The sequence below is a fragment of the Schistocerca nitens genome, unplaced genomic scaffold (assembly GCF_023898315.1).
Source record: "Schistocerca nitens isolate TAMUIC-IGC-003100 unplaced genomic scaffold, iqSchNite1.1 HiC_scaffold_431, whole genome shotgun sequence".
Taxonomy (NCBI): domain Eukaryota; kingdom Metazoa; phylum Arthropoda; class Insecta; order Orthoptera; family Acrididae; genus Schistocerca; species Schistocerca nitens.
The window spans coordinates 234,161-261,933 of NW_026045964.1; the positions used below are offsets into that span (position 1 = coordinate 234,161).

General features: G+C 46.3%; 1 protein-coding gene across 2 annotated transcripts in view; it reads right to left on the reverse strand.

Moving 5' to 3' along the window:
• Positions 1 to 314: 314 nt before the first annotated feature.
• LOC126232122 (uncharacterized) overlaps positions 315 to 27,773 on the reverse strand; it is a 61,352-nt gene continuing 33,893 nt past the window's right edge. For both annotated transcript variants that reach the window (XM_049942432.1, XM_049942431.1), the window contains exons 3-4: positions 26,351 to 26,497; positions 315 to 731 (exon numbers count right to left, since the gene is read on the reverse strand). In XM_049942432.1, the coding sequence (XP_049798389.1) occupies positions 350 to 731; positions 26,351 to 26,497 (529 nt within the window). In that variant the 3' untranslated portion in view covers positions 315 to 349. The remainder of the gene's footprint in view (positions 732 to 26,350; positions 26,498 to 27,773) is intronic.

A 27,773-nucleotide genomic window follows, 5' to 3' on the forward strand; every position in this document is an offset into this window, starting at 1 on the left:
AGCTGTATTCTTGTAAGCTGTTTGAATATTGTACGTGGGACGAGAAACACAAGAGAGAGGGAGAGAGAAGTGGAGTTTATGAATGATGGAGTATTTGTCAATTGTTGCTGAGCTTTTGCAGAAATTGCTTGTGAAACGTTTTACATAGTGTATTCTCAAAAGGAAGGTTTGTCACATTGGTTTACAGATATTTCCTGATGTTGCAGTAGTTGTGGTGTTACTGGAGTATTTGTATGGACTGCAAATGTAGAAATGAATAGAGAAAGCGTTCTTTTTTATCAATTTTTTATTTTAATATTATGTAGAATGAAGTACAGGATGTCATTTTCTCTAGTGGCACGTATTAACGCTATGTTAGCATCCTGATGATATGCTGATTGGTCAACTGCCTGGCGATGTCCCGGGGGGTCTTCATACTAGAATTCCTTGCCCCCCTTATGGCTCCGGCCTGCAGCAACGCAGCCACTGCTTCCGCACGACCAAAGTATGCCGCCTCGTGCAGCGGCGTCCACCTCTCATGATCCGTGGCGTTGGGGTCGGACGCCGCAGAGAGCAGCAGCCGCACCACAGCCGCGTGGCCTCTCAGTGCAGCCCAGTGCAGGGCGGTCCGCCTGACCCCGTCCCTCTCCCGCACGTTCACCCCAACCGCCAGCAACAGCCGCACCTCCCCCACCGCCCCCGCCTTAGCCGCCTCTATCAGCCTCCTGCCTCGCTCTGCCCAATGAAGGCTCCTGCACAAAACATCGACACACTTACTCTCTACTATTGAGACACACACACACCAAATGAAAGAAACTGTCAGGGCCGCAAAACTGCCAACAATTCTGAATACACTTCTTCCGAGCGACAAGTCACAAATCTAGAAATCTCGCTTCTGCGAAACGGGTTAACCAGCGTATTACAGACAGATCCACAGCACTAGCCCATAGTCAAAAACTTCAGCCATCTGCCATTAAAAATAGGTGCACTCCATCTCTTAACAAATTAATTTGGCACATTTCCTCATAATTCACTCCACATATCGGCCTCCTCTCACCTCGGCATGCAGTTGCCACCCAATCCTTCATCTACATTCAAACACACCCCTAAAACTACCTTCTCTGGGTACCAATTCCTTCTGTCACCTAGGAAGAAAACACTAGAAACTAAACGCATCTGTAAGTACTGAAATACAATTTGCTCACCAGACAGCTAAGTGATTCAGACCAGTAACATGGAAATTTCCTGACATATCGACAAAAAATATAAAAGTCACTGCTTCTTACACAATAGTTTGGTAGGCATATTTCAAATACAACAAGGGCACCAGGTCGACTCTCCCTGACACACACACACACACACACACACACACACACACACACACACACACACACACACACACACACACACACACACACTACCCGCTGCATAATAATCGTCACATGTGCTCATATAATCACGCATGCGACAAGAGATACATTGACTGGCACATTCATGTCCATCTACTTACACACTTTGCAAGCCACCATATGGTGTGTGGTAGGCGGTATCCTCTAAAACTACTATACTCAGTCATGTTAACTTTGTGCATCTTTTTCCACCTTTTGAAAATTCTGGAAACAAAATAAGTTACACACCGCTACAGGCAGCGTAACACTTTACATTTACCGTAGCAAAAAATGTACAATTTTTTCCTATATCTGATGCTGTGCATAAATTTAGATCATGCCAGAAAGAAATCAGCTGTTTGTAAGAAATAGAAACACACAGTGTTAATTGATTATTGCATGTTCACTTACAAATATCAAAATACTTGTATAGATCTGGCATTGCTGAACTTTAACCAATGTCGCGAGAACCTCTCCCCACAGTTGATGCAAGTTAAAGGCTAATCCCAAGCGAGAGAGCCAGTAAGAAGCTTCAAAGACAAGTGAAATACTAACTAGAAGTTACAGAGGTAATAAAACTGCTGCATTTAGTACAAAATAATCAATGTAGGTGGAGCAGCAACCGTATGAAACAAAAGTAGTAACTGGTACACATAAAGTTATCCTAACTGACTGCAGTCATCTGCTTTTTTCGTTCCGCTCCCAAACAGAGCGAGGAAGAAACGACTGCCTCTATGCCTCTGTACGAGCGACAGTGCCTCTCACCCTATCTTCACACGCCTTGTCTCAAGTGTACATCGCCAGAACTAGGTTCTGCAGTGAGCCTCAAAAAACAGTTCTCTAAACTTTCTCAACAGAATTCCTCGAAAAGAATTTCGCCTCCCCTCCATTGATTCCGATTTGAGTTCCTGAAGCTTCTGCACAATACCTCTGCGTCACTCGAAACTACCGGTAGCAAATCTAGCAGCTCAGCTCTCAATCCTTTAGCTGTCTTCCTTTAATTCTACCTGTTGCCGATACCAAACACTCGAGCAGTACTCGAGAATAGGTCGCACCAGCGGCCTACGTGCAGCCTCATCTACAGGCCAACCACACTTTCCTAAAATTCTCCCAACAAACTAAAGTCGACCTCCCGCCTTCCCTACCACAGTCCTCTCAACCTCGTCCCATTTCATATCGCTTTGCGAACTTTCGCTCAGACATTTAAACGACGCCTCTGTGTCTAACGAACACCTCGACCCTACATGTCTCTTTTTCCTACTCACCTGCATCAACTTACGTTTCTCTACATTTACAGATGGCTGCCATTCGTCACACCAACTAGAAATTTTGTCGAACTCGCCTTGTGTCCTCCTACACTCACTCAACGACGACATCTTACTGTACACTCGGGGACAATCAGCAAACAGCCGCAGATACCTGTCCACCAGACCATTTATGTATACAGACAGTGACAGCGGTCCCACCACCCTTTTCTGGAGAACTCCTGCCTCTGGCGAACGCTCGCCACTGAGGACAACATACTGGGTTCTGTGACTTAAGAGCTGAGGTCCACTCACACACATGGGAACCTAATCCACATGTTTTTATCTCCTTCAACAGTCGACAGTAATAGACTGTGTGAAATGCTCTGTGGACATGTACGAATATGTTATTCAGAGACGATCGACAAGCGCACCACATTACAGGAAAATCTGCACAATGCAAAGAATTACGATCTGTGGGGTAAAAATGGCTCAGTCACCTCTATTGCAATCACGGATTGTATTAAAGAGTTGGCAGAGAGAGAACTGGGGGCTGGGCTGATGTTGCCAGTCTCAACAAAACAAAAAAAAAACAAAAAAAAAAAGGGATTGTAGTTTACACAAAAGTCAGCCTTACCGCTATTGGACGCATCAGAAAGGCGACTGAAAATAAACCACACAGTTTGCCAGAACCGCCAAGAAAGTGCACTACGAAATTTGGGGAATAAATCCATCATTGCAGGCAGATTCTCAAAATAGGTAATTTGATCAACCATAGTGACTTTTGTATGGCTGACGTTACACAAATTAGTTGTTGCCGTAAAAACAAAAAAAAATATTTTCCTTCAAAGAAAGCTGTTTAGCGTAAGACACTGAATGAAATGCGATTTACTTGCAACAGACCTCTACGTAAAGGAAAGGTCCCTCTAGAGAGAAGTCATTACTGACTCGCGATGCAAATACTTGATACAAGTCAGGAAATCAACACAACTCTTATGTCGACGAAACTTCCTCTTAGAAGACGATGACAGGGTCGTGACGTTGGCACCAAAATGGACAATATTATAGTGCAAGCAACAGCGGTGAATGTTGAATCCAATACTTGGTTTATTTATTGGTCTACATCAATATCGTCTTCACCAAAATATTTCCCATTACATATTATACATTTATTCCAGTGGCTCTTGCAATGCTGGAACAATCCTTACAGTAGTGTTCAGTTCTCTGAGAGGTGCAGTTTGAATCTCATCTCTTATGTAAAAGACAGCTCTTTAAGGTTTGTCTTTATTTTTGGGAACAAAATGTCACACATGGAGCGAACGTGGGGCCAAGGACATCACTGCAGTATTGTTTCTAGCCAAACATGCACAAGCACGCAATGAACTGTGAGCAGGTGCGTTATCGCAGTGCAGAAACAATGAATTGTTCCGCCACAAAACCGGACTTCTTTCCGCATTGCTTCAAGCCATCGGGGTTGAGCTGGTGAGAAGTTCTGACTACTGGCCATTTCATCTTGGGACGAGGAGTCGTGGTGGACTGTACTGTTAAAACCGAAGATTACTGCCAGACACGCAACATTCACATTTCAGTGGTCTTGGCCATCTGTCACCTAGTAGTAAGAATCTGAGTAATAAAACGCGTGAAATGTCGAGTTTCTCGTATCACAAGAAGGGTTGCGTTTCAATCCACCCAATCAAGGGGAACTTTTACCTCTTAGAGGAAACACAATGGAAGACCAAGTCTTCAGTTGTCCGGTATAATTACACCACATTTCGTTTATAATTGCTTCGGAATATATCCATCCATTTAGGAGGGAATTGTAGGTGAAAATGCATTCAGATGAACAGGCATTCGGTTATGACGTATATCTGTAATAGATGCAGCAACCCTGGCTTTTGATTTCTGTTCCTGTGTGGATGTAATTTACTCCACAATGTTGTGTTTCGGGAGAGGGCTATCGTCTGCTGTCTCGCAGTGGTGCCAACTGATTTACCTAATCATGAACGCTGCCCGGATGGGTCTGCTCAGTGCGTCGCAACCGATTTAAGGCGCGCGCCGCGGAAACGCCGACACGGCATTTCGGAAACGAGGTATATAGAAAAAGCAGGCAGGCCATTCCGGCCCCCAGCGAGTAAAAAACTCGCAGACGCCCTCGCGCGCCTTGACGTCACGGAGAGGAGGCTGCAGCGGCGAGCATCCAGTTTTGAGACAGCCACGAGCAAGGCTCCCTGTAGCTGTGCCGTGGCAACATTGCATCAATAGTGCTCGGACGACGACGGACGTTACTTGTCACGTTTTTCCCAAGGATGAGCACTTGCGACGTGAATGGATGGTTCGATGCAAACGCAAGGACAAAGTGAATGTGGAAACTGCACGTGTGTGTGGTCTGCACATACATAACACTTTCAATAATTTAAACTGAAAAATTACCATAATACAAACGAATTCACATAAATGCAACGCTTTTTGACGCATTACTATATTGCTTTACAGGAGTGAATGACTCGTTATGTTGTACAGGCAATAAATAATGTTGCTCTAGTGTATTTGTTTTTCCTCCGGGATACAATAGCTACATTTGTCTTAGAAATAGCCGTTTTTTTAAGTATTCTCGATATGTTCACTATTTTAAAGCTAGTACATAGTTCAAATGACAAAATCAGCATATTTCGCTTAATTTGTTTACATTTACTTCTGTAACAATAGCTGATGCTGACCAGTTGACTTTGCAGCGTAGTGGTGTGGACTGACTCCCATGTTGGAGGTTATGGGTTCGTATACCTGTATTTCCTCTTACATTGTATTTTTGCATTTTATCAAACTAGGCTATTTTAGCCGCTTACGCCACTGATATTTAATCGCTTTTGTCATTTGATCTTATTTTTAGTGAGAAATTAATGCAGTTGCATAGTACTTGGTCAAAAATTTTAGGAATAGTAGGCCCCACTCCGTAAATAATTTTAGGAATAATAAAATTAAATTCATTCTTTAGGGATCCGGAAGTCGTGCACAACACTGTGGAGCAAGAAGTTTGCAAAAGCGAGCTTTGACGGCTTTAGAAACTGTGTCACCAATTCCGTTCATACACCAACTGAACTAGTGAATAAGAATTTGGAAATTAAGGAACTGAGGGCCGAGATTGAATGCACAGAAAGAAGCGGCACAAAAAAATGTGATGCAGCGTTACGAAGTAAAATGAAAGATCTCCGACGTGTTCTTTCGCTGAAGCGGGCAGAAAAGTCATCTGACGTGAAAGAAATAGTAAAATTGCACAAAAGTGTAAATAGTGTATTGTCAAATTGTTTTACACCGGCGCAAATAAGATGTCTATTAAACGAAAATGAAAGGATAAAGTGGAATTCAGAGGACATTTCCCATGCATTAACTTTAAGAGCTCTGTCACCTAAAGCATACACTTAGTTGCGAAAGTGAAAAATTCCTTTGCAGTGCAGGGCAACGCTTCAGAAATGGACAAAGGAATTTAAATGCAGACATGGTATTCTTGAAGATATCCTGTGTTTGTTGAAAGCCAAGTCACACACTTACCACTCAAGAGAGAGACAAGCTGTTCTGACATTTGACGAAATCAATGTTGATGGCCGCATATGTTACGATTCGTCTGAAGACTTAGTAGTCGGACCACATTCCAATGTACAAGTTTGCACGATACGTCGGTTGTGTAAGCAGTGGAAACAACCAGTTTACTAAGATTTCGACACTGTGATGACCAGTAATTTGCTTCAGAGCATCAGTAATGCAGTTGAGGAATCTGTTGTGACGTGTGATATGGGCGGAAAAAATATAAAAGTTTGGAAGGAACTGTCTGTCGATACAGAGAGACCTTATTTCGTAAATCAAGCAGACTGCACCACGAATGTATGGGTTTTCTTCGGTGTACCACACCTGTTAAAGTTATTACGGAACCGTTTCTTGGATACAGGCTTTACGCTACCTGATGGATCCAATATAAGTTCCTATACAGGAACTTTTAAAGCATCAGAAGAGTGACTTAACGATAACACATTACTGAAACGTAACTCATCAAGCAAGGCACAATGTACAGATGGCAGCGCGACTATTTTCACGACTAACAGCTCAGGCTTTGAAGTATGTTCTTCATAAAGACGTTGAAAGTAATTTTATTGAACTCGTTAACGACGTCTTTGATGTCTTGAACTCTTGAGTTCCAAAATACGAATGCTCACCCCTCCGTAGTGGGTTTGGAATCCATCTCTCAATTTGTGAAAATACTTTGAACAGATTCTTAGATATTTGTCCAGCAATGCGCGTTGGTGACAAAGAAACAATGTTGCCTTTCCAAAAATGTTTTATAACTTCAATAAAATCTCTCTCTTTGGTCTTTTTGAAAGTCTAAAAAGTGTGTAAGTTAGCTGTATACACTCCTGGAAATGGAAAAAAGAACACATTGACACCGGTGTGTCAGACCCACCATACTTGCTCCTGACACTGCGAGAGGGCTGTACAAGCAATGATCACACGCACGGCACAGCGGACACACCAGGAACCGCGGTGTTGGCAGTCGAATGGCGCTAGCTGCGCAGCATTTGTGCACCGCCGCCGTCAGTGTCAGCCAGTTTGCCGTGGCATACGGAGCTCCATCGCAGTCTTTAACACTGGTAGCATGCCGCGACAGCGTGGACGTGAACCGTATGTGCAGTTGACGGACTTTGAGCGAGGGCGTATAGTGGGCATGCGGGAGGCCGGGTGGACGTACCGCCGAATTGCTCAACACGTGGGGCGTGAGGTCTCCACAGTACATCGATGTTTGTCGCCAGTTGTCGGCGGAAGGTGCACGTGCCCGTCGACCTGGGACCGGACCGCAGCGACGCACGGATGCACGCCAAGACCGTAGGATCCTACGCAGTGCCTTAGGGGACCGCACCGCCACTTCCCAGCAAATTAGGGACACTGTTGCTCCTGGGGTATCGGCGAGGACCATTCGCAACCGTCTCCATGAAGCTGGGCTACGGTCCCGCACACCGTTAGGCCGTCTTCCGCTCACGCCCCAACATCGTGCAGCCCGCCTCCAGTGGTGTCGCGACAGGCGTGAATGGAGGGACGAATGGAGACGTGTCATCTTCAGCGATGAGAGTCGCGTCTGCCTTGGTGCCAATGATGGTCGTATGCGTGTTTGGCGCCGTGCAGGTGAGCGCCACAATCAGGACTGCATACGACCGAGGCACACAGGGCCAACACCCGGCATCATGGTGTGGGGAGCGATCTCCTACACTGGCCGTACACCACTGGTGATCGTCGAGGGGACACTGAATAGTGCACGGTACATCCAAACCGTCATCGAACCCATCGTTCTACCATTCCTAGACCGGCAAGGGAACTTGCTGTTCCAACAGGACAATGCACGTCCGCATGTATCCCGTGCCACCCAACGTGCTCTAGAAGGTGTAAGTCAACTACCCTGGCCAGCAAGATCTCCGGATCTGTCCCCCATTGAGCATGTTTGGGACTGGATGAAGCGTCGTCTCACGCGGTCTGCACGTCCAGCACGAACGCTGGTCCAACTGAGGCGCCAGGTGGAAATGGCATGGCAAGCCGTTCCACAGGACTACATCCAGCATCTCTACGATCGTCTCCATGGGAGAATAGCAGCCTGCATTGCTGCGAAAGGTGGATATACACTGTACTAGTGCCGACATTGTGCATGCTCTGTTGCCTGTGCCTATGTGCCTGTGGTTCTGTCAGTGTGATCATGTGATGTATCTGACCCCAGGAATGTGTCAATAAAGTTTCCCCTTCCTGGGACAATGAATTCACAGTGTTCTTATTTCAATTTCCACGAGTGTATTAACTTGTAGACTGAATCAAGATTGCGTGGAAAGCTTTTTTCCTAGGGTATGAGGATTAGGTACATTTCATAACAATCCTACACCTATTTAAGTAAGGAACAGGGCAAGTCTCCTTATACTGACAGGTAATGCAAGTGATATCTCTGTCTCTGGGAACACGCCAGTTACTAAAGAACTAAACACGGAGTCTTCCCAGTGTGACGTCGACCTGGATCCTGCATCCCTAAGTTTCATTACCAGTGAGCTCTGTGTATATGTTGTTGACGAAGCGCCACTATGAGAAATCCCAGAAACTGTGGATGTGGAAGAAAATTTAGTGACATGTGGTAACAATGGGGAATAACTCTGTAATCTCAGATGTTCTTCCAGATGCGGTAAAATACATTGCAGGCTATACTGCATTTAAGTGCCACGACACTGATAAATCACAAGGCTTTCCAGCAGCAAAAAGTGAAGGAGATCATGCTGCAGACTGGATATCAATTACATCTAGTGGTGGTCTTTACACTCCAACGCCAGCATGGAAAAACAAGTGTGTTGCAGTTTGAAGAAGAATTTGCTGCTTTTCACGGAAATGGAGTGTGTAAACAAAAAAATGTCGTAAAGTCTCTGTGCTCTATTACAAAACAAAAGTTTCCTGAGGTTCATGAACCAGTTATTACTCTTTATGTAAAAACGAGAACATTTGTAAGGATTAGGCATCTCAATCAAGAAGCAAAGTTGGAAGCAATGAAGAAATGTGCCGCAAAGAGGAAGCAGTTATGGATTGCATCGTCGTCTGGTAAACGGCAGTAGAAACAGACTACATTCAAATCTGCTTCTTCATTAAACGAGTGAGTTATTTTTCAACTTAATTATCATTTATTTACTGTTAATGTGTACAAAACCTGTCATGCCCCTTGTTTTGACTTTTACAGATGCGTATCGAACGAAAGCAAAAGTAAAATGAATGAGTAACATGGCACCGAGTCTGTGGTGCGGCGCATTTGCCGTGTAAGCATACGGCCGCGCCAGTGTCCTCGTCATGACGTCACGGCGCTCCACCCAATAGCAAGCGTTTTCGCCTGAGCACTGAAAGATAGTGTGTCATGAACCCCAAGTATGTCAGATGATACGCGCCAGACCGCACAACGACGTATCACCCAATGTAGGTTGTCCAGTTCATCTCTCTCTCTCAAACAGCCATTCCAAATGTGCCTAGCAGTCGATGGTGTGCAAATAGACTATATTCTTAATTAAAATGTAAAAACACAATTCACTAAGGAAAGTATTTAGTTTGTGGATGACAAGGCATCAGTTATTTTGAATAAATGTTTAGCTTATTTAAAATCTATTCCGTCTACGTACAATTTCGAGTAGTTTCTAATTTCTAACTGACAGCAGGTCTTTTGCGTTGTAGAACCACCCGGGTGCTTCAGGCAGAGACAGGCTGAGCTGACAGAAGGTGATGGGATAGCGATATCTACACATACAGATGGCACCAGTGTCGCGTATGCAAGGTATAAAAGGGCAGTGCGTTGGCGCCGCTGTCACCTGTACTGAGGTGACTCCTGGGAAAGGGTTTCCATCTTGATAGCCGCACGACGGGTTTTAACAGATTTCGATGGCGGAATGATAGAGCTTGTTTATGACTTGATATTTTTAAAATGTATCGATATTTAATAAAATACCGTTATCTGCTCCCCATGTATCGAGGAAAGTATGGATATATCAGCGCAAAATCATCAACGTGCCTGCCTATAAAAATATGGGCTGCAGGTTGTAAGTACACTGCCGGTTTTAGAGCTGTACGTTGGAGTATTGATTTATTATTGGATACTCTGTACATCAACAAGCTATCCCCCTCAGAGCAAGAACTGAAAGGAGAACGACGCACATTCACACCTCCCGACAACCACCGTGCTAGCTACGGTAACTGCATGTAAGTGGCACACTTAAAGGTATCTCGTGGGTCCATCGTTCGGTGTCGTCACGTATCGGATTTGTCCGCAACACTTCACGTCGACTTCCCTGCTTTTTCGTTTCTGCAAACGCCAGCGACCCTGCAGCTGCAGCGCCAAAACTGCGTGGCGAATCTGAAAGTTTGCAGTTTCTGTTGGTAGCACTGGGCGCCGATTACGACAGCAGTTCCCTCAGTCCACTGCAGCGACCAGTCTTGCCGTTTAGATTTTTGTTCGTTTTCAACGTCTGTTTTTGAAGAATGTCGATGTGAAGAAAGAGCACACTAGTTTCGATAAAAATTGTGTAACGCAACTGGTGTCCAGTTTCTTCGCATTTGAAATCATGTTATTCCATTCAAACCGCTCCTCCCCCGGGGCAATGGGTGTCACATACACTTGCCTCACATAGTCAAAATTAAACACTGGACCTGATGAAAGTTCAAAAAGCGACTACACTCCTTGACACAGTGAAAGTAAAATTGTGCCTCAGTACAAATTCAAAAAAGCAACTTCAATATTTTCCGAAAACTGTGAAAAAATCTAAATTACAGAGACTGTCTTTAGTTCGCGTGGCGAGAAGACGTATTTCTAGTGATGCAGTATGTTGTCTGAATAATACGCTACTGGCCATTAAAATTGCTTAACCACGAAGATGAAGTGCTACAGATGCGAAATTTAACTAACAGGAAGAAGATGCTGTGATATGCAAATGATTAGCTTTTCAGAGCATTCACACAAGGTCGGCGCCGGTGGAGACACCTACAACGTGCTGACATGAGGAAAGTTTCCAATCGATTTCTCATACACAAACAGCAGTTGACCTGCGTTGCCTGGTGAAACGTTGTTGTGATGCCTTGTGTAAGGAGGAGAAATGCATACCGTCACGTTTCAGACTTTGATAAAGGTCGGATTATAGGCTATCGCGATTGCAGTTTATCGTATCGCAACATTGCTGCTCGCGTTGGTCGAGATCCAGTAACTGTTAGCAGAATATGGAATCGGTGGGTACAGGAGGGTAATACGGAACGCCGTGCTGGATCCCAACGGCATCGGATCACTAGCAGTCAAGATGACAGGAAGAAGCATGGCTGTAACGGATCGTGCAGCCACGTCTCGATCCCTGCGCCAACAGATGGGGACGTTTGCAAGACAACAACCATCTGCACGAACAGTTCGACGTCGTTTCCAGCAGCACGGACTATCAGCTCCGAGACATGGCTGCTGTTACCCTTGACGCTGCATCACAAAATGGCTCTGAGCACTATGCGACAACTTCTGAGGTCATCAGTCACCTAGAACTTACAACTAAGTATACCTAACTAACCTAAGGACATCAAACATCCATGCCCGAGGCAGGATTCGAACCTGCGACCGTAGCAGTCGCTCAGCTCCAGACTGTAGCGCCTAGAACTGCACGGCCACTCCGGCCGGCGCTGTGTCACAGACAGGACCACCTGCGATGGTGTACTCAACGAAGAACCTGGGTGCACTAATGGCAAAACATCATTTTTTTCGGATGAATCCAGGTTCTGTTTACAGTATCATGATCGTTGCATCAGTGTTTTGCGACATCGCAGTGAACGCACATTGCAAGCGTGTATTCGTTATCGCCATACTGGTGTATCACCCGGCGTGATGGTACGGGCTGCCACTGGTTACACGTCTGTCACCTCTTGTTCGCATTGACGGCACTTTCAACAGTGGACGTTACATTTCAGACCCGTGGATCTAACCTCCATTCAATCCACGGGAAATCCTACATTTCAGCAGGATAATGCATGACCGCATGTTGCAGGTCTTTTACGGGCCTTTCTGGATATAGAAAATGTTCGACTGCTGCCCTGGCCAGAACATTCTCCAGATCTCTCACCAATTAAAAACGTCTAGTCAATGGTGGCCGAGCAACTGGCTGTTCACAATACACCAGTCACTACTCTTGATGAACTGTGGTATCGTGTTGAAGCTGCACGGGCAGCTGTACCTGTACACGCCATCCAAACTCTGACTCTATGCCCAGGCGTACCAAGGCAGTTATTACGGCCACAGCTGGTTGTTCTGGCTACTGATTTCTCTGGATCTATGCACCCAAATTGAGTGAAAATGTAATCATATGTCAGTTCTAGTATAATATATTTGTCCAATGAATACCCGTTTATTATCTGCATTTCTTCTTGGTGTAGCAACTTTAATGGTCAGTAGTGTATCATCTAACAGAAATCGTAGGGTCAGTATAGCCTCATATATTCCTAGACGTCTACAAAATCCAAACTGATATTCTCCGACATCAGCTTCTACGAGTTTTTCCTTTATTCTGCAAGGAGCTCATGTTAATACTTTGCAAACCCAATGACTTAACTGGTATTTCATTAGTGCTCACACCTGTCAGCAACTGCTTTCTTTGGAACTGAAATCTCATATTATTCTTGAAATGTGAGGGTATTTCGCCTCCCTCATACATCCTGCACACTAGATGGGAGATTTGTGTTATACCAGATGGGAGAGTTTTGCCATAGCTCTGAAGGAATGTTGTCTACTACCAGGTTCTTGAGGTCATTGGTCCCCAGACTTACACACTACTTAAACTAACATGCTAAGAACAACACACACACACACACACACACACACACACACACACACACACACACACACACACACACACACACACACCTTCTAGACAGTCCTCCTTAGCCATTTTGCACTTCTTGTCAATACTATTTTAAACATTCATATTTCCTTTTTCCTGCTTTATTTGCTGAACTTTTATAGTTTCTTCTTTTAACAGTTGAACTCAGTATCTCCTACATTAACCAAGGATTTCTATTTGGCCCTGTTTTTTACCTATTTGATCTTTTTCTACCTTCTCTGAAAGCTACCGATTCATCCCCCAAAACTTTATTCTTTGTTTTTCATTGTCCTAGTTTGTTATTGTGTGTGCTGTAAGTCCATTGCTTCCTCCTCTAACAGTAAGTTTCTCACTTTTCTCGTTGTAACATAACCTGTTGTGTTTGCATCCCAAACATTTCCCCACTTCTTACCTTTCCAAATCTTGCATCTCATCCTGGCATTCTATTTTTTTCTGCTTTGTTTCACATTCTCTACGGAGCATACTGATATTGATATCAGCATGTGCTGCATAATTAATACCATTTTCCTGGACACTAAGTATACAATTCGACACTATCGATGATGTTTTCAGTGTGCATGTAGCACATGTAGGTGTGTGTCATCTTACATTGAGCGTTTTTAAAATTTTTTTACTTGTAGGCATGTACTTCCTCTGCCAAATTACCCGTTATTACCCGCATGATTTGTATGCACGAAAATTGAAATATTTCTGTTTGTTGCCTGCTCCTGATATAATTTCAACACTAACTACATTGTGGGACCTTACTTCTTCCACAGGGTGATTAAATGGAAATACGTATGCACATATTTTTACTAACATTCAGCCTGTTCTTCTAGAGGTAGTTCCGTGGAGAAGCGACAGTGTATGTGGATCGAACACTGCCGTTGCCCAGACTCTTCACCTGCTGTAAATCGACCAATGAATGGAAAGTTTCACGGCTGTTGGATGGGACGGAATGCTGCAGTACAAAGGCCAGCCAGGTACCCTGATCTGACTCAACTCTATTTCTTTCTACTGGGAGCACTGAAAGATGCAGTCTGACATGAACCCCAAGTATGTCCGGTGATTCGTGCCAGACCACACAACGACGTATCATCCAATGTAGCTTGTCCAGTACATCTCCCTCTCTCAAACAGCCACTCCAAATGTGTCTAGCAGTCGATGGTGCGCAATTTGACCACATTGTTCATTAAAATGTGAGACCACACTTCACTAAGGAAAGTATTTAGTTTGTGGATGACAAGGCATCAGTTATTTTTAATAAATGTTTAGCTTATTTAAAATCTATTCCGTCTATGGACAATTTCGAGTAGTTTCTAATTTCTAACTGACAGCAGGTCTTTTGCGCTGTAGAACCACCCAGGTGCCTCCAGGCAGACAGCTCAAGTGCTAGACTGAGCTGACAGAAGGTCGTGGGATAGCGATATCTACGCATACAGATGGCAGCAGTATCGCGTACGCAAGGTATAAAAGGGCAGCGTGTTGGCGCCGCTGTCACCTGTACTGAGGTGACTCCTGGCAAAGGGTTTCCGATGTCTTGATAGCCACACGACGGAAATTAACAGACTTCAATTGCGGAATTATAGAACTTGTTTACGACTGTTCAAATTTTAAAAATGTAGTTTCCGATGTATCGAAATTTAATAAAATGCCATTGTGGCATTTTCTAAGAGCTCTGCCAACAATGTGCAGTCTGTTTCACCTTCGCCACAATATTATCTGTGCGGTAATTCCAATTTAAGTTGCGCGTAATTGTAATTCCAAGGTATTTAGTCGAATTGACAGCCCTTAGATTTGTGCGATTCATCGTTTACCCAAAATGTATCTGATTTGTTTTAGTACCCATGTGGATGACCCTGCACTTTTCTCTGCTTAGTGCCAATTGCCACTTGTCGCACCACACAGAAATCTCTCTAGATCATTTTGTAATTCGAATTGATCATCCGATGATTTTCGTTTTTTTTTTTTTTCTTTTTTTTTTGGGGGGGGGTGTTTAAGGGCGCTCAACTACTGAGGTCATTAGCGCCCAGTCACAATTGTTAGAGCACATAGAATCTAGTAAAAAGGGTAGGGGGGGGGGGGGGACACCAGAAAGTCCTTACAAAGATGCAGATAAAATAAGTGAAAGAGTTAGATGTCTTTGGACAAGCCAGTCAAAGTTACGAAACTAAGAACACGAGCAGCTGCTCGAGCGTCATCAGCTAAAATATCCAGTAAAGTAGATGGCAGAGACAGGACAACACGAGATTGACTAAAGCGGGGACACGACAATAAAACATGGCGCACTGTTAATGCTTGACCACAAGGGCACTGCGGGGCTGGGTCACCGGAGAGCAGGTAGCGGTGGCTAAACCGGCAATGCCCAATCCGCAACCTGGTCAGAAGGACCTCCTCTTGCCGAGATGGTCGGGAGGAGGTTGTCCAAGCAGTTGGGAGTGGTTTTACTGCCCGGAGCTTGTTTCCTTGGAGGGATGACCAAGCATCCCACCACAACGACACAAACCTCTTACAAACATCCCCACGAACGTCAGATGATGGGACACAATGGGAGGCTGGCCGAGGCAGGAGGACTGCAGCCGTGGCTGCAGCATCAGCAGCCTCATTCCCAGGCACTCCTACATGGCTGGGAACCCACAGAAAGCTGACAGGAGAGCCACCATCAGCGAAAGAATGGAGGGACTGCTGGATCCGTTGCACCAAGGGATGGACGGGATAGGGAGCTCCAAGGCACTGAAGAGCACTGACAAGGGGAGGCCGCCAATTGTGAAATTCAGATTCGATTCATACTGCGCATAATAAAAGCTCATGGCCAGAGGTGTAATGTGGCAAAGCACCAAGATGCACTTCTCAGCCGTTGTCGAGAAAATCGACAGTTAAAAGAAACCGTTGCCGTGAAATACTCTCTACGATTATCTATTTTCTACAGCGTCATGGTGTAGCGGTAAACGCTCGGGTTTGTAATCCGAAGGTCACCGGATCGAATCTCGGGTCATGCAACTTTTTTTTTAGTATTTGTTTTTTGTAATACACACACACACACACACACACACACACACACACACACACACACACACACATATATATATATATATATATATATATATATATATATATATATAATACCCCGGCAATCAGTTGCAACAATTATGCATATATTAAGTTGTTGAAAGTCGTTTGTCGTGGAAAAACTGGCGACTTCGAACATCATTATGTTTTCCACGAACAAAGTTGTATTTAACAAATGTTATTAATTGTCTTCATAATGTTAACCACGTATAGTTAACGGAAGACGTAGAAACGATATTCCGAAACGAATACGTATAGCGTAAGTCAAACGTTCGAATTAGAATAGAGACCCCACGAACACAAATTTGCTGTGGCAGGTATGAAATATAAACTCCGTTACTCGCTCGTTACACTTGAAGGACAGATGTTGAATGGGCCGAAACGAGCCGTCGCATAACAGCGTAGTTGCCTGTTAACTTCGAAAGAAGGTAGATGCGGTCCCTAGCGCAACTTATAACATCGTAGAAAATCAGTGCGGACGGGAGAGCTTTGGTACACCCTGTTAAACAAACGGAAAAATGGAGGCGGTACAATTGGAGAGCATTCCGCCTTCAACATGCATAAGCTATATATATATATATATATATATATATATATATATATATATATATATATATATATATATATATATATATATATATATATACACTCCTGGAAATTTAAATAAGAACACCGTGAATTCATTGTCCCAGGAAGGGGAAACTTTATTGACACATTCCTGGGGTCAGATACATCACATGATCACACTGACAGAACCACAGGCACATAGGCACAGGCAACAGAGCATGCACAATGTCGGCACTAGTACAGTGTATATCCACCTTTCGCAGCAATGCAGGCTGCTATTCTCCCATGGAGACGATCGTAGAGATGCTGGACGTAGTCCTGTGGAACGGCTTGCCATGCCATTTCCACCTGGCGCCTCAGTTGGACCAGCGTTCGTGCTGGACGTGCAGACCGCGTGAGACGACGCTTCATCCAGTCCCAAACATGCTCAATGGGGGACAGATCCGGAGATCTTGCTGGCCAGGGTAGTTGACTTACACCTTCTAGAGCACGTTGGGTGGCACGGGATACATGCGGACGTGCATTTTCCTGTTGGAACAGCAAGTTCCCTTGCCGGTCTAGGAATGGTAGAACGATGGGTTCGATGACGGTTTGGATGTACCGTGCACTATTCAGTGTCCCCTCGACGATCACCAGTGGTGTACGGCCAGTGTAGGCGATCGCTCCCCACACCATGATGCCGGGTGTTGGCCCTGTGTGCCTCTGTCGTATGCAGTCCTGATTGTGGCGCTCACCTGCACGGCGCCAAACACGCATACGACCATCATTGGCACCAAGGCAGACGCGACTCTCATCGCTGAAGACGACACGTCTCCATTCGTCCCTCCATTCACGCCTGTCGCGACACCACTGAAGGCGGGCTGCACGATGTTGGGGCGTGAGTGGAAGACGGCCTAACGGTGTGCGGGACCGTAGCCCAGCTTCATGGAGACGGTTGCGAATGGTCCTCGCCGATACCCCAGGAGCAACAGTGTCCCTAATTTGCTGGGAAGTGGCGGTGCGGTCCCCTACGGCACTGCGTAGGATCCTACGGTCTTGGCGTGCATCCGTGCGTCGCTGCGGTCCGGTCCCAGGTCGACGGGCACGTGCACCTTCCGCCGACCACTGGCGACAACATCGATGTACTGTGGAGACCTCACGCCCCACGTGTTGAGCAATTCGGCGGTACGTCCACCCGGCCTCCCGCATGCCCACTATACGCCCTTGCTCAAAGTCCGTCAACTGCACATACGGTTCACGTCCACGCTGTCGCGGCATGCTACCAGTGTTAAAGACTGCGATGGAGCTCCGTATGCCACGGCAAACTAGCTGACACTGACGGCGGCGGTGCACAAATGCTGCGCAGCTAGCGCCATTCGACGGCCAACACCGCGGTTCCTGGTGTGTCCGCTGTGCCGTGCGTGTGATCATTGCTTGTACAGCCCTCTCGCAGTGTCCGGAGCAAGTATGGTGGGTCTGACACACCGGTGTCAATGTGTTCTTTTTTCCATTTCCAGGAGTGTATATATATATATATATATATATATATATATATATATATATATATATATATATATATATATATATATATATATATATATGAATTTAAAAGAACTTATAATAAAAAAAAGTTGCATGGGGCGGGATTCTATCCGGCGACCTGCGGATTACGAACCCGAGCGCTTACCGCTGCACCACAACGCTGTGGAACATTATTAAATGTGGAGGGTATTTTACCGCAACAGTTTCTTCTAACTGTCGATTTTCTCGACAACGGCTGAGAAGTGCATCTTGGTGCTTTGCCACATTACACCTCTGGCCATGAGCTTTTATTATGTGCAGTATGAATCGAATCTGAATTTCACAATTGGCGGCCTCCCCTTGTGAGTGAATCAGAGCAGAGTACATACGATGAATGGCGGTGGCAGCGGGCAAACTGAACGGCCTGATGGGAGAGCAAGAAGCTCGGCCGTAAAGCTGGAACATTGGTCGAGGAGCCGGTATTTAAAGGTGACGGCCCCAACGACAAAGGCACAGCCGACACCATCGTCAGTTTTGGAGCCATTGGTGTAAATAAAGGTGTGACCGGCAAGTCGAGCACGAAGTTCGACAAACCGTGAGCAATACACTGCAGACGGAGTACCCTCCTTCGGGAGCGAGCTGAGGTAGAGATAAATATGAACCAGAGCCTGGAGCCAAGGTGGTGTCGGGCTCTCACCCTCTTTGAAGGTGGTAGGGAGGGCAAAATCCAATTGTCGAAGCAGGCGACGAAAGCGGACTCCAGGGGGCAGCAGGGCAGACACATACAACCCATACTGACGGTCGAGAGAATCGGCGAAGAAGGACTGATGAGAGGGGTGGTCGGGCATAGACAACAGCCGGCAGGCATACCGACAAAGCAGTACGTTGCGCCGGTAGGTCAATGGTAACTCGGCAGCTTCAGCATAAAGACTCTCGACGGGACTAGTGTAGAAGGCTCCGGTCGCAAGACGTAACCCCCGATGGTGGATGGAGTTGAGACGGCGTAAGAGGGATGGCCGAGCAGACGAGTAGACGAAGCTCCCATAATCCAGCTTCGATCGGACTATGGACCGATACAAGCGAAGCAGGACAGTGCGATCCGCTCCCCAAGATGAACCACTAAGAACTCAGGACATTAAGGGAACGTGTACAACGGGCTGCCAAAGAGATGTGCGGAGACCAACAAAGTTTCCTGTCCAATGTGAGCCCTAGAAACTTAGTTGTTTCCACGAATGGGAGAACAACGGGACCGAGATGTAAGGATGGCGGAAGGAACGCTATATATCGCCAAAAGTTGATACAAACCATCTTCTCTTCAGAGAACCGGAATGCATTTGCCACACTCCATGAGTATAGGCTGTCTAGACAACGCTGAAGGCAGCGCTCCAGGAGGTATGTTCTCTGGGCACTGCAGTAGATCGCGAAGTCATCGGCAAAGAGAGAGCCTGAGACATTAGGTGGAATGCAATCCATAATTGGGTTCATCGCGATTGCAAAAAGGGCTACACTCAAGACGGAGCCCCGAGGCACTCCATTCTCCTGGAGGAAGACGTCGGACAATACGGAACCCACACGTACCCGAAACTTTCGATCTGTTAAAAATAAATCAATAAAAAGGGGCAGGCGACCGCGTAGGCCCCACCTGTGCATAATGCGGAGGATACCTCCTCTCCAACAGGTATCATAAGCCTTCTCCAAATCTAAGAACACGGCTACCGTTTGGCGCTTTCGCAAAAAGTTGTTCATGATGAATGTCGACAAGGTCACAAGGTGGTCAACAGCGGAGCGGCGGCGATGAAAGCCGCATTGAACATTGGTAAGTAGCTGTCGAGATTCAAGAATCCAGACTAACCGAGCGTTAACCATGCGCTCCATCACCTTACAGACACAGCTTGTAAGAGAAATGGGGCGGTAACTAGAAGGAAGGTGTCTATCCTTCCCGGGTTTGGGTATAGGAACAACGACGCCGTCACGCCAACGCATGGGGACCTGACCTTCGGTCCACACGCGATTGTACGTACGAAGAAGGAAGCTTTTGCCTGCCGGAGAGAGGTGTGCCAGCATCTGAACGTGAATGGCATCTGGCCCCGGAGCAGAGGACCGGGACAGTGCAAGCGCACGTTCGAGTTCCCGCATAGTTAAGGGGGCATTATAAGTTTCCAGATTTAGCGAGTGGAAGGAAGGTCGCCGAGCCTCTTCTGCCTCTTTCCTGGGAAGGGAGGCAGGGTGGTAATTGGCGCAGCTTGAAACCTCCGCGAAAAACCGGCCGAAGGCTTTGGAGACAGCCACAGGATCAACAAGGACCTCATTACCTGAAGTCAGGCCAGGTACCGAGGAGTGGGCCTTAATGCCCGACAGCCGGCGCAGGCCACCCCAAACGACAGAAGAGGGAGTAAAACTGTTAAAGGAGCTGGTGAAAGAGGCCCAACAAGCTTTTTTGCTGTCTTTGATGACTCTACGGCATTGCGCTCGGAGTCGTTTGTATCCAATACAATTCTCCAACGTAGGATGGCGGCGAAAGGTGCGTAAAGCACGTCGTCGAGCACGGATAGCGTCTCTACAAGCCTCATTCCACCAGGGGACGGAAACGCGACGTGAAGAGGTAGTATGAGGAATGGAACGTTCGGCAGCATTGACGATAACAGCCGTGAGGTATTCGACCTGACTGTCACAACTGAGGAAATCGTGGTCCGGAAAGGTCGCCAGGGAGGAGTAAAGTCCCCAGTCAGCTTTCGGTATGTTCCAGCTCGAAGGACGGGGGGATGGGGTGTGGTGCAGGAGACGAACGACACAGGGGAAGTGGTCGCTCGAATAGGTGTCAGAAAGGACATATCACTCGAACCGACGGGCAAGAGTGGTAGAACAGATCGAGAGGTCCAAGTGGGAGTAGGTATGAGTAGAGTGCGAGAGGAAAGTCGGGGCGCCAGTATTGAGGCAGACAAGATTGAGATGGTTGAAGACATCCGCCAAGAGTGAGCCTCTTTGACAGGATGCAGGAGAGCCGCAAAGGGGATGATGGGCATTGAAGTCGCCAAACAATAAAAACGGCGGAGGAAGCTGAACAATCAGGTGCATCATGTCAGCCCGACTAACTGCGGATGACGATGGAGTGTAGATGGTACAAACTGAAAAAGTAAAGGCAGAAAGAGTAATACGGACAGCTATTGCTTGGAGTGGGGTGGTCAATGGGATGAGATGGTAATAGACATCGTCCCGAACGAGCAACATGACCCTACCATGAGCTGGGATACCGTCCACAGGGGTGAGGTCATACCGCTCCGAGGTATAGTGGGTAAATGCAATACGGTCAGTTGGGCGCAACTTGGTTTCCTGGAGACCAAGGACGAGCGGACAGTGCAGGCGGAGGATCAGTTGTAATTCCTCCCGATTAGATCGAATACCTCTTATGTTCCAATGTAACAAAGCCATCTCTAGTCAGAAAAAAAGGGGGGAACGAGACGGGGGAAAAGCTGGTCACCTCGACAGCCGCGGAGGGCCAGGTTTCGAGGGAACAACGCTACCACCGGCGGGAGGCGGATCCTCTTCCATCGAGTCGTCGCCAGCTGCGGCCGCTGTCCCGGGTTGCGTAGGAGGAGCAGCATCATTTGCTGACGAGAGGCCAGCTGAGCGCCTGGCAGCAGAGCGTCCCGGCGAAACTGAGGACAGCCGGGAGCAGCGACTCACGGATGGAGCGTCAGACGAAACGCGCTGGGTTGGAGAGGGGGATAAAGACTACTTCTTGGAGGCCTTCTTGGAAGTCCGAGGAGCCATGGGGATGGTATGCTGGACCCGAAGAAGGTCCTCACGCGCGGGGTCCGTTTTGGAACGCCGGACCTCGGAAGCCGGGGTCCGGAATGTTTCCCCGATGGACGCCTGAGAAGAGGATCGCTTCTCAGGCGGTGGGGGGGGGGGGAGGGGGAGGAGAAGGAAGGGTGGCCCCTGGGGCAGAGGTGGCGGGGGCCGCGAGGGAGGAGGATTTGGAAGGGAGGGATTTGGGAGGTGGAGGCATACACCCCAGATGGGGTGAGGAGGTGGAGGGGGGACAGGGTAGGGGTGAGGATACTGTGGAAGGAGTGGACACGACTGAGGCAAACGAAGTTGTCAACGTCACGGGATGAAGGCGGTCATACTTCTTCCTGGCCTCAGAATAAGAGAGACGATCCAAAGTTTTGAGTTCTTGAATCTTCTTCTTCTTCTTCTGATACGCAGGTCAGTCTAAAGATCTAGGCGAGTGGATGCCAGGACAATTAACGTACCGAGGTGGTGGGGTGCATGTATGTTCCTCACGAAGAGGACGTCCACAATCGCCACAAAGGGGCTCAGCCTCACACCGTGACGACATGTGCCCAAAGCGCAAACACCGAAAGCAGCGCATAGGAGGTAGGATGTAAGGTCACACGTCGCACCGGTAGCACATCACCTTTACCTTCTCTGGGAGAATGTCCCCCTCGAAGGCGAGGATAAAGGCCCCGGTGTCGATGCGACGGTCTTTGGGGCCGCGCTGGACTCGCCGGACGAAATGCACGCCTCGGCGCTCCAGGTTGGCCCTGAGCTCCTCATCAGATTGCAGCAGGAGGTCCCGATGAAAAATAACCCCCTGCGTCCTATTCAGTGCCAGATGCGGGAAAATGGACACTGGGATGTCCCCTAGTCGGTCGCACGCCTGGAGCGCTGCCGACTGTGTGGCGGAGGTGGTCTTTATAAGAACGGACCGCGAACGCATTTTACTGAGAGCCTAAATTTCCCCAAAGATGTCCTCGATGTGCTGGACAAAGAACATGGGCTTGGAGGTGGCGAACGTCCCCCCATTGGTCCGAGAACAGACTAAATAGCGGGGGAAGTACTTCGCCCCAAGCCGGCGGGCCTGTCATTCCTCCCACGGAGTGGCCAAGGGGGAAAGGGCAGGAGAAGCAGAGCCAGAGACAGTACCTTTCTTTTTAAAAGACTCGGCCGCAGAGCGACCTGATACATGCTGACGTTTCATCTGCGAAACGTCCGCCCCGATACCACCCATTACGACCAGGGGCTCTCCCCACAGGCGCCACACAGCCTCAGCAATGGCCACCTGGCAGGATGACCGTTGCCGGGAGTCCTGATGCCCCAAGGAGACTGGCATCTACTCCTTGGCCGACGTGGGGAGGGTGCAGCTCAGGTATCGGCAGTACGATCTCTGTGTTCTCAGGGGGCTACAACCTACAGGGTACATGACGACCCCACCACAACAGGCTGGCTACCGTGCTGCATTTCGGGTGCCATGGAAAGTCCATCATGATCGTAGGTGCCGATGGGGACGCACTATGGGCATAACTTATACAGCCCATCAGACGTTTAGGCCCAATTTGAGGAATAGTGGGTATGGTTACAACGCCGTTACAATGCTGAGTGCCAAGGTCTTAGTGCACTGAGGACCAGTGATACACCACGTAAGGCGTCCTTCGCCAAAAGGCTCATACTTCTGTAGAATTTTGAAAATCGGAGGTCAAACCCCAAGGGGGACCATCACATGAAATGCCGAAACGGTTGAAACTCCTTTTAGTCGCCTCTTACGACAGGCAGGAATACCTCAGGCCTATTCTTACCCCGGACCCTCAGGGGAGATGATTTTAGTAGACGGTAAATTACAGTGTCATCTGCAAACAGTGTCATCTGCAAACAATCTAAGAGGGCTGCTCATATTATCTCTAAGATCATTTATTTAAATCAGGAACCTGGTGGAACGCCTGATATCACTTCAGTTCTACTCGATGTTTTGCCGTCTTATCACTACGAACTGTGTGTAAGCCAGTCACAGCTCATGTCACATGATCTCGCCAGCCGATGACAGCGGGTATTCAGAACATAGGACACATGATATAGTCAGTGAATAGCAACATCACTCAATTAGGGTAAAAACACAAACAGGGAAAGTTAATGGTTTAAACTAATTACATAGTGTTGGTACAGGAAAAGCAAAGCTTTCATACATAATCTTTGCTGCGAAGATTAATAAACTACAAGAGAAGCTAAGCTTTCACATATAATTTTTATCTTTCTTGCGTGTTTGCACTTTTAAGATACATCACACAATGTGCCAGTAAAACGTTTAACACTAACATCAATCTCTGATGTTCTGGGTTCGAAAATTTTTCTAAATGGCTTGCCATCAAAGAGTTGGTCTTTAAATTAGCGTCAAACGCTCTGCGATTTAAGAAATTCATCGTAAATAAAAGCTGAATTTCTTCAGTAAAGCGACAAAAATAACTTCGTTGTTCTGCAAGGCGATTGCTGCTTGACTGTCAGAAAGGTGGATATTATATTAAAATCTGGAACTAGTAACATTTTAGCCTTCCATAATTATGTGAATGTATTTTAATTCACTTGATAGTTCCCAACGACAGAAATCACTTTTATTCCATTGGCGTGAGAACAATAAACGACGAGGAAACAGCAAAATCACTAAATGTAAATACGTATCACGTGGAGCTAGCTGTGTTGCACAAGAACGATATTTTCTGAATCCGTGTTGGTTATGTATCGGTAAGTCATTTTCTTCAAGGTGAGTCAATGTTCGAGTACAGTATATTCTCCAAAATCCTACTGCAAATTGAGGTCAGTAATATGCGCCTGTAATTCAATAGGTTACTCCTATTTCCTTTCTTGAGTATTGGTGTGACCTGTGCTACTTTCCATTCTTTAGGAACAGACCTTTCGTCAAGTCAACGGTTGTATACGATTGCTAAGAAACACACTATTGTGTCTGCATACTCTGAAAGGAACCTGATTCGTATTCCATCTGGACCAGAAGACTTGCCTTTCTTAAGTGATTTGAGTTGTTTCACAACACCTCAGATATATAGTTTTATGTCACTCATGCTAACCCCTGTTCTGGTTTCGAATTCTTGAATAGTTACTTCGTCTTTTTTCGTGAAGGAATTAAGGAAAGCTGTATTTAGTAACTCCGGTTTAGTGGCACCATCATCATTGTGGAAACTCTGCTGTTGGTTATATATATATATATATATATATATATATATATATATATATTATATACACAGTAGGACCAACTATCTTTGCCCACGTCGGTTGCTCATTTCTAAAAATAGAAGTTAACTATGCCATGGAATTATGCAAAACTTCTCCTCGGTGAACCAAAACCACTACTCATCACACCTGGTGACCTCCATCATCCATCAGTTGCAGGAATTTGTTTACAACTGACGATCCATACAGTGCTGCACGCATCTCCACTCAGCCACACCCACTGGATTTCCCACTTCTCCAGAGCAGTTACCTCAACCATTAGACCAGCTGAATGCGTTTGCTGGCGTAGATGGAATTACCATTGTGTATGACGTTTTTTACCCATGGTTTGCAAACACTACCGCCAGAGATTCTCATGTACATCCTCTGCAGTAGGATAACATCCACCGATTCGATTTCCCTTTTGCTGCTCTTCCCACAAGTCCCCCGGGATAAACTCTAGTGCAAGTGTCGATGAGACACTGAGTCAGAAGTGGAGGTGTGCTCAGGCAGCCTACTGGTCAAGGAGACTGCCTGCAATAAGCAGCAAATCTGGGTTCCTGTTACAGTGCGGCACAGATTTCCGGTAGTCACTACAGATGTAACTGACCAGGGAACCATTTAAGGAATATTCAAATTACATTTTAAGACATACCCAAAACAAGCTGTATCCTCATTCCGGTACTAAATATTAACTTTTTGTCATTATTACTTGTATTTCTGTTTACCTTTCTTTCGCCATTTCTTCCTGAGTGTCTCCAATAACTTATATCTACAACCATTCACATAGGTTTTGTTGAGTGGAATTGTGTGAAAAATCCCGTTTCCATACCCATTTAATTCAGAATCAATTTGTAAGACACAATCATCACTCAAAACAAAATCTAGATTCAACACATGAATATATAAAGAATCTTTGGAAATGGGTACGATTTGTATGGGGCACTTCCTACGTAACTACAGCTGAGTGACTCTGAATTGAACGTAATTCTCACGGCAGATACAGAGAACAACAAATCTTCTGCATATGTGCTCAATCTTCAAAATATCATAGCCAAAAAAACATAAAAAGGAGTAACGTTTAATGGCAACTGTAACCTCTATCCAAAAACTGAAGCAATCGATTTTTTATTTTATTTACTGTATCGGCTGGTTAATGCCAAAGTAAGCAGTACTGTGAGGGTAAAAATTGGGCACATGTGGTAACACAACTCACCGGAAGTGCAAGGCGGCTGCGTAATCAGGTGGAGGGGTGTGTTGGGCAGACGTGGGAGGCGCAGCTGCAGCAGGAGTCCGGCTGTGGCCGCTGTGGGGTTGACTGTCAGAGTTGGGGGTGGACCCGCCCCCTGTGGCAGTCGGCGAGCTGCACAGAGAAACACTGTGTGGGTGGGCGTGTTCACACAGGGGCTCACTGCAGGTGGTACAGCTGAGGGACTGTCCACTGGGGTAACAGAACACTCAGTGCCAACAACACCAGCCTGTCACTTAAGGTGACTGTACCACCAATTAACTGGTCTTTTTCTGCACTACTTCTGCTACATACCCCAATGGCATAGCTTAAGATGCAAAACAACAAATTGTTCACAATGAAGCACAAACCAAATCCCAAACATAAGGGCCAACAATTTTGCTGCCCTGACAGAACAACTATCAGACAGAATTTAGAAGCAGTTAAAGTCAACTGGCTGCTACTTTTGGTTGTGAGGTAATTTGAAAACTGATATATGGATGCTGAATTATATCACTGGAGGGAGAGGGAGAGAGAGAGAGAGAGAGAGAGAGAGAGAGAGAGAGAGAGAGAAACTGATAAGTTGGGGTATCAACTTACTGTTGAAACTATATGGTCATGGATATGCAGGCGCTCTGATGTGACGCCCGAGGGAATGAAGAAGATGGACAAGAATTACAAGAGCTATGCTATAAAAGTTATCGAGAGTATATTCAAATTTTGCATCCCAGTAAAGCAAATAGGACTATATATCTAATGTCTCCATAATTCGATTCCTTGAAAAGACAGCAGTGGTGATGTGTTTCATAAACAACAATTTTCGTGTTGAGCAGTTTGCAGTAGAGGCCACCATTAAAAGAAAAAAATGGATTACGCAGTGTATGCAATTTTATCTTATGGACAACGTTTACAACTTTTGAAGTAACCTGTAGTCTATTGAATATGGATTTTTCTTTTAATTTAAAAAGAAACAAAATAGACTTGTATGGAGCATATGTATCCGAGAGACAGAGGCAACAAATGATAGCTGGATGAAAACGTCACATCAATACTGACGTCGTGGGAGATATGTCGTACACCTGTAGGTGGACAGCGAATATAATCTGCTGTATCCCAGTAGCAGGAAACCTGATAGGATTCCCTGGACGACCTCTGGTAACGCCACATGGAACTTCAAAAAAGACAAGGGGGGGGGCAGAGATTTCCTGTCTGTTTTGTAAAAGGGAATGCACGGAAAAAATTCGGGGTGATAGCTGAACAGAGACGAGAAGGAAATGTGATTGTAAGGCACAGCCTTGGGTGTCACAATGTTATTGTGCTGGCTGGAGTGTTCTCTTCTTGTTTGCCCCCAGTGTGCATGAGTAGCCCCAGTGCTCATAGCTCCTGCTTTACTGGATATCTCAGGGAGTCA